General features: G+C 48.6%; 1 protein-coding gene across 1 annotated transcript; it reads left to right on the top strand.

Annotated features, from left to right (window-relative positions):
* The first annotated feature begins 825 nt into the window (after positions 1-825).
* Positions 826-5,020, top strand: SPATA31G1 (SPATA31 subfamily G member 1). The gene is made up of 2 exons (XM_060199245.1): positions 826-1,056; positions 2,207-5,020. Exons 1-2 carry the CDS (start codon positions 826-828, stop codon positions 4,727-4,729), a joined length of 2,754 nt encoding a protein of 917 aa, XP_060055228.1. The 3' UTR covers positions 4,730-5,020.
* The last annotated feature ends 2,793 nt before the right edge of the window (positions 5,021-7,813 follow it).

Below are 7,813 nucleotides of genomic sequence, written 5' to 3'. Positions count from 1 at the left end.
CATAAATGCTTGCCAAAAAGATCTCAGGCAATCTAAAATTAGGACATTTCACAACTGACATGAAACTGAAAAGAAGAAACAGACTCAATCCACTAAAGTGGGAATGGGGATTATAATCAATAACCTTAAAAGAAGTGAATTTTTTTTTCCTCCAGGGCTATTGCTGGGGTTTGGTGCCCACACCATGAATCCACTGCTCCTGGAGGCCATTTTTCCCCCTTTTGTTGCCCTTGTTGTTGTAGCCTTGTTGTGGTTATTATTGTTGTTGATGTCGTTCGTTGTTGGATAGGACAGAGAGAAATGGAAAGAGGAGGGGAAGACAGAGAGGGGGAGAGAAAGAAAGACACCTGCAGACCTGCTTCACTGCCCGTGAAGTGACCCCCCTGCAGGTAGGGAGCCAGGGGCTCAAACTGGGATCCTTACGCCGTTCCTTGCTGCGCTACCACCCGACCCCCAAAAGAAGTGAAATTTTAATACCACATGCACCATGGTGTAGTCTAAGCATATATATTTAATAATTCAATCCTCAAAATAACTTATCCCCATTTTACAGGTAAGAAACCAGGGCACTCAGAGATAGAGCTTGTGATTTCACATGTAGGAAGTGGCATAGCTATGACAGTTTGAAACCAGAATCCATGTCCCTTAATCACGATGCCTGTAGAGGATTTGGGACAAAACGGTTTCACTATAGGAGTTGTCCAGTAGAAAGAAATGTTCTGGGTCCTGAGTTCAGGAAAGGCTGTTAGGCATGTGGGGGGTGGGAGTTCTCTGTTCTATGATGTCGTGATGACTTCAGGGTAAACTGCCACTAGGCCGAGGAAAATGGAATGGCTGCTAGCGGGGCTAGCCGAGCTGGAGGGGGACATGAGGCTTCTCTGGAGCCAGCTGACCCACACTCTGGCCTGCAGACACTGCGGCAGCAACTGCCTGCAGAGTCCAGGCAATCTGGCGACACTATTCCTATTCGTGGTTTGGCAGATCCGGAGGTGGTGGCAGCTTGGGAGATGGCAACAGCTTCAGTCCTGGTACTCTGGGGACATCACGCAAGGCAAGGTTGGTGATGTGGCCAGACAGCCGGGTGACTGTTGATATCACATGTGAGTTCGTGGCAAGGACTCATCGACATGAATGTGAGCCCGAGTAACTGACTTTGTGAGGCTGGGTCAGTTATCACTGACACCAGACTGGAAGTAGGTGAGTGGTCACTGAGGGGGGGTGATGTAAGGGAATGCTCATCTCCAAACGGAGGCTGGGAGTGACCACTGGTACCAGGTGGGTGACTGTTGACCACAGATGTGCGGCCTGGAGAGGAACTGTGGGGCTCTAGCAGTGGTGCACCTGGCTGAGTGCACATGTTACAATATACAAGGACCCAGGTTCGAGCCCCTAATCTCCACCTGCAGAGAGGATGCTTCACAAGCAGTGAAGAAGGTCTGCAGGGGTTTTTTTCCTCTCCCTATCTCCCTTTCCCTCTCAATTTCTCTCTATCCTGTCAAGTAAAAACAAAGGAGAATGGGAAAAGATGGCTGCCAGGAGCCATGGATTCATAGTGCTGGCACTCAGCCCCAGTGATAATCCTGGTGTTCAAAAGAGAGAGAAATAAAGAGAGATTAACTGTCCACTCTGGCTGCAGAACAGAGTGAGGGCTTCATGAGTGGCGCACTGTGTCTCTGAAAAGGCTTCAAGTCTGATATCTTAACCTTTTTGTTTCTTAAAAGTTATTTATGGGGGCTAGGGAGATGCATAATGGTCATGTAAAAAGACTTTCATGTGGTAACACAGTGAGTTAAGCACACATGGCACAAAGCGCAAGGACCAGCATGAGGATACCGGTTCGAGCCCCCAGCTCCCCACCTGCCAGGGGAGTAGCTTCACAAGTGGTGAAGCAGGTCTGCAGGTGTCTATCTTTCTCTCCCCCTCCCTGTCTTCCGCTCCTCTATTTCTCTCTGTCCTATCCAATAACAACAACAACAATAACTACAACAACAACAAAACAAGGGCAACAAAAGAGAATAAATAAATAATATCAAAAAAAGAAAAGAAAAAGATTTATTTAGAAGAAAACAGAGTACTGCTTAGCTCAGGCTTCCAGTGTTATCAGGAATTGAACCTAGGACCTCTAGGGCCTCAGGCAAGCAATTCCTATGCTCTAACAGGCTATTATTTCCTGAACCCCAGGAAATAATGATTTTCTACTCCCCAGGGCCTACCACTTCTGTATTGGGTGACAATCCTCGATCACCTGTGGGAGCAAAAGTCAGAGGAAGAGGGAGAGGAGGAGGAAGAAGAGGAAGAAGATGAGGAGGAAGAGGAAGAAGAGAAACCATCTTTGGATCCATTGAAGCTATGCTCTATTCCCAAAGAAGTCCAGATTGGAGAGCAAGTTACGATAGCCCCCTCCCAGTCATCTTTCTGTCCTGCGGATCTTTATGAGGACATGAAGACATCAGAGCAAGTACTCACAGAGACCCGAAGCCCTTCCAGATCCTTCCCTGCTTTTCAGGTCCTGACCAATTTCCCTGTGAGGTACAGGGCAACACCAGGGGGGCATCTACAGCCAAGTAAAAGCCAGCTCTTCTGGGGCCTCCCTTCTCTGCACAGTGAATCCTTGGCAACGATCTTCCTGAGCTCACCTGGCTCCTCTCCCATGAAGTTATCAGTTAGCTATTCTGTCTTCTTCAACAAGCTTCCTTTCCTATCTAGATCCAACTTGCCCCTTCCCCAATATTGCTCTCCAACCCAGCTTTCTACCCATAAAGACCTTATTACAGAACATCTGCAAGGGATGGTCCTCCATCCAAAGCAACTCCCCTCTTCATCTTCCCCGTCTGCCCCCTCACTACCTTGCCATTTTCAATCCTTTCCCACGGACCACGAGGGACTCCTGTCTGGCACCCAGACATATACACATTGGCCTGCAAAGCAGAGAGAGGTCTCTGAGGGTGAAACCCTGAGCTCCCAGTCTAGACTCCAAAAAATTACCCCTTCCAGGAACTTCCCTTCCTCTGAAGTCAGGTGCAGGGTACCCAAGAATCCTAGTTTCCAGCAACACATTCTAGACTCACTGTCTACGTCTTTACTATATCCTTCTAGCCTTCTGGGAATCCTGAGTAGGTTTGAAGCACCAAGAAAAACTATGGGGAAAAATGTGGACCCCAAAGCCTCTCAACTACCAGTGCCAACTCCCACTCCAACCCCAATCTCCTTGCCAAAACTCCAGGGAGTCAACCCTGTAAGACATCTTTCAGGATCTCAAGCTCTATGGGAAACCACAAGGCAGAGAGAGAACCCTAAAGCCTCCGAGCCTCCAATCCTGTCCCCTTGTCAATCTGTGATCCCCACAACAGAGCCTCAAGGAAGTAGACCCTTGGGAGTTGAATATGAGGCTTGGTGGGGAAAGACAGAGCATAAGAACCCTCCAGAATCTGAGTCCCCTGTGGAAAGTCTCCCCTGCCAACTCCCAGAATCTCTGTCAGAATCCCGCACTGTCAGCCCTGAAGATGAGTCTCCTGCAGCCAAGGATTTCTGGGAAGATGAGCACAGAGACAACCCTCAGGCTTCTGGGTCTCCAGCGCCTGCCCCCTGTGCACCTCCAAAACCACGGCCGGGACTCCAGGGAGGAAGCCATTTAGGAGGCCCATCTGTACATCCATCCCAGTGGGGCTGCAGAGAAAATTCAGAAACCCCCTGGGCCTTTGAATCTCCACCCTTAAACCTCAACCCGGGGCACTCCGGAGCCAGCCCGGCAGAAACTCCACGGAAGGACATGCAGAGTGAAAACAGACTTTGGGTCTCGGCAGACACGGTTTCATCTTGTGGCCACCCTTCCTCCTCTCTGCCAGTGTCCCTTGGAACTGATCCTCGGGGAGTCTTTCCCAAGTGCAAAGTTTTGTGGGAGAACTCGGGGCAGAGAGAGAACCTCTGGGCCTCGGGGTCGCCAGCACCTGACTGCAGTCCACCTCTCACTTTGGCAGTGCACTCCCTGCAGCCAGTACCCAGGTCTCCCGCTCAAGCTGAAGCTCCAAAGATCGAGTCTTACCAGCTTGGCCTACTCAAGGGAGAGCCGTCCCCAGACATTAAGGCAGAGACCCCCCCCTCCCAGGGTGGGGCTGTTCCAGAAGTGCCCGCCCGCTCTGGAACGCAGGCCTGGCAATGGAGTAGAGAATTGGGACTAAAACTGAAGAAACTGCAGCAAAGATCTGCTTCTAGATCTCCTATCCCAAATCAGTCATTTGGCAACTCTCCTGCCACAAGCTCTACAACTCTGAGCTCCTGCGGACTCTCGTCCTGTCCCCCACAGCAGACTCGGGTCCTCGGTCTGTGTCCTCAGTCTTCCAGCTGTCAACCCCCAGCAGTTTCAAGCACAGTAACTCAGCCTGTGCATATTTCTCGCTCCTTTTCTTTGTCTTGGCTGGAAAGAACTGGACGGGCAGAACAAGGGTCTGAGAGAGAGAGACAAAGGATGGTAAAGATGGTAGCCCAGGTCTCAGCCCAGAGGCTGTATGCTCACATGAAAGCTGGTGAGAACTGCTCCGTTCTGGGAGAGCCCTCGCACCCTGAGATTCCAGCTACAGATAAGAGAGGGGAAAGGGCTTCAGCCCAGTCTCCAGCCAAAAGTAGACACAGTCCCAGGAATCCCAAAGCAAGAAGCCCTGGAGGAGGGATACAAGATTGGGGCCATCCACAATTACAGAGAAAAGTCACCAGGCCCAGGTCCAAAGACTAGGGGAGGCCTCTGTAAGCAGACTTTTCCAGAGATCTCAGCTCAAGGACCACAGTGCTCTTCTCCAGCAGCTTCAGTCCAAGGCTGTAGGTCTCCAAGGTCAGCAAGAGGCAGGGAAGGGAGCTGGTGAGACTCTGACACCTCATTACTATCCACTCTGCCCTTTGGCCCACAGAGAGGCATCTCTCCTCCACACTTCAGGTTCCCCTCATCAGGGGTCTCCAAAGCATATTAGCCAGATTTGTGGGTACACCTAGACCCCTGCCCACCAAGTCCAATCAGCAGTGGAAAGGCAGTGACACTCAGTAACCCAAGGCCTAAAGTCAAACTGGCTGGGGGAAGGACGGGGGGCAAGGAGACACAAAGAAGAGAGAATAATAAACCAACTGAACCAGACAAATCTTCATGTTTTGCTTGGGGTCTGGGTTACAGAGACTAAGATAAATCCCCACTCCCCCTTTGGGTCAGATTCTAAAACTAAGAGCCCAGAATTCTGTAGGCTTTTTTCCCCAAGTCCTTCACAGATTATCAATCCAGAGTCCACACATCCTTTCACTACAAGGTGAGGTTTAAGGTCCGTAGAGACCTTGATCTTGCTCACCTGGAGGAAAAAGTTCACAGCAAGCGAACAGGCTAAGAACACCCAGACAGACCCCTCGGTGCCACTCCGTTATCCCTGGAGCTCCTCTCATGGTTCTTCCATGTGGTATGCCAGGGTTTGAACCCAGAGTCTTGCACATGGAAAGCTAGATTATCCAGTGAACTATCTCTTGGTCCTATTTGGTTTTTCTTCCCTCCCCACACACCCCTTCACATTTTCTTTGTAAGATTTCCTCTCTCAATTGCCACCTGGATTATCAGCTAGAGCTTGATGCCAGCACAATGAATCCACTCCTCCTGGCAGCTATTCCAACCCCGACCACCCTCCCCATTTTTTTCTTTAGATAGGACTGAAATTGAGAGGGGAGTGAGAGACAGGGAGAGAGAAAGACATCTGCGAACCTGCTTCACTGCTTGTGAAGCATCCCCTGCCCCCCGCAGGTGGGGAGCAGGGGCTCAAACCTGGGTCCTTGTGTTTGGTAACCTGTGCACTCAACTGGGGTACACTGTGCCCAGCCCTGTATAATTTTATTTTTTCCCTTTTGTTGCCCATGTTGTTTTATTGTTGTTGTTATTATTGTGTTGTTACTGATGTTGGTGTTGAATAGGACAGAGAGAAATCGAGAGAGGAGGGGAAGACAGAGGCGAGGAGAGAAAGGTAGACACCTGCAGACCTGCTTCACTGCTCAGGAAGTGACTCCCCTGCAGATGGGGACCCGGGGGCTCGAACTGGGATCTTTGCACACCTGCCATGTGCACTTAACCTGCTGCGTTACTGCCTGGCCCCCTGTATAATTTTATTTATTTTTGTTTGTTTATTTCCCCTTTTGTTGCCCTTTTTTATTGTTGTTGTAGTTATTATTGTTGTTATTGATGCTGTCTTTGTTAGATAAGACTGAGAGAAATGGAGAGAGGAGGGGAAGACAGAGAAAGGGAGAAAAAGATAGACACCTGCAGACCTGCTTCACCACCTGTGAAGCAACTCCCCTGCAGGTGGGGAGCCGGGCTCAAACTGGGATCCTTACTCCGGTCCTTGCGTTTAGTGCCACATGTGCTTAACCCACTGCGCTAATGCCTGACTCCCATATAATTTTAGTTTTATGAGACCAACCAGGATACTGCTCAGCTCTGATATGTGGAGGTGCTGAGGGATTGAACATATACCCTGAAGCATTCAAGTCCTCCACTCAACTATCTTTCCAGGCAGCTGTATAACTACTTTGTTGTTGCCAGGGCCTCACTGCTCCAAGACAGAAGACAGCACAGAATCAAAGCTCCCCCCTTAATCAAAGCTGTCACTCAGGAGGCAGGACTTGAATCTGGGTCATGTGTTTGACAAAGCAAGCACATTATCCAGGTAAACTATCATCCTTTGCTATGGAATAGAGTCAAAGATTCTCAGAGGTAGGATGTAGACATCTTGGAGGGGCCACTATTCAACCTGTCAGATTTTTTTTTTAATGGGTTTTTGGAAAAGTTGTGATGAGGGGGAGCAGGTAGTGGTGCACCTTGTTAAGTGCTCACATAACAGTGCACAAATACACAGGTTCAAGCCCCTGGTCCCCACCTACAGGGGAGAAAGCTTCACGAGTGATGCAGGGTTGCAGGTATCTCTCCCACCCCTCTCAATTTCTGTCTCTATCCAATAACAAACAACAAAATGTACAAACTATTGTATTTACTGGTGACTATAAAACATTAATCCTCCAATAAAGGAAAAATGTTAAAAAAGTGAAATAAAAACCAAAAAGTTACAATTACTAAAAAATATGTATTTCTTTTTAAAAAGTTGTGGTGATGGGGGAGTCAGGCGGTAGCACAGCTGGTTAAACACACGTGGCGCAAATCACAGGGACCAATTTGAGCCCTCAGCTCCCCACCTTCAGGGGAGTCGCTTCACAGGAGGTGAAGTAGGTCTGCAGGTGTCTATCTTTCTCTCCCCTCTCTGCACTAAGCCTGGTGGCCACAAACAGGAGGTGAAGCTGTTAACATTTGGGATGGTGTGTACTGTACTTTTTACTGTGACCCAGGATCAAGGCCCTGTGTGAGTACTATGCAGACCAAGGGAGCTTCAATGCTATTAATTTCTCTGGGTTTATTTGAAAAAGTAAGTCCAGAGTGCTGAAACCTTGGTGATAGGGGGGGAAAAAATCATTGCTTTAAATTCCATTAAGTATTTCAAAACACGGATTGCTTTTTAAGTATCTCAGCTTTAGACTTATAGTCAAGCACCCTACAAGACGTAGACTTATATTCAACCTGTCCAGCTTAATCATTTTCCCTTGGTGATCCATTCCTATTAAAGGGGATCACAGAGACTCCAATATAAATAACTAAGCCAAGTCTCTTCTCTCTCCGATCTAATTCATGACAAAAAGTTATAGCAGATCTCCACCCCTTCATTTCCATCATCACTGACTTGATTGGATACTACTTATAAATGAAAAAATTGGGTTGCTTGGGAAACTTCTCACCTTAGAGTAGACT

This window comes from Erinaceus europaeus, chromosome 10 (genome assembly GCF_950295315.1).
Source record: "Erinaceus europaeus chromosome 10, mEriEur2.1, whole genome shotgun sequence".
Classification (NCBI taxonomy): domain Eukaryota; kingdom Metazoa; phylum Chordata; class Mammalia; order Eulipotyphla; family Erinaceidae; genus Erinaceus; species Erinaceus europaeus.
The sequence above is the reverse complement of the archived record's forward strand: the minus strand, read 5'-3'. Positions and strand labels throughout refer to the sequence as shown.

Bases quoted from the DNA above. Each gene is read 5' to 3' on its own strand.
- SPATA31G1 (XM_060199245.1), top strand. From the start codon at position 826: ATGGAATGGCTGCTAGCGGGGCTAGCCGAGCTGGAGGGGGACATGAGG. The intron at 1,057-2,206 runs GTTGGTGATGTG...TCTACTCCCCAG, and splicing joins GGGACATCACGCAAGGCAAG to GGCCTACCACTTCTGTATTG.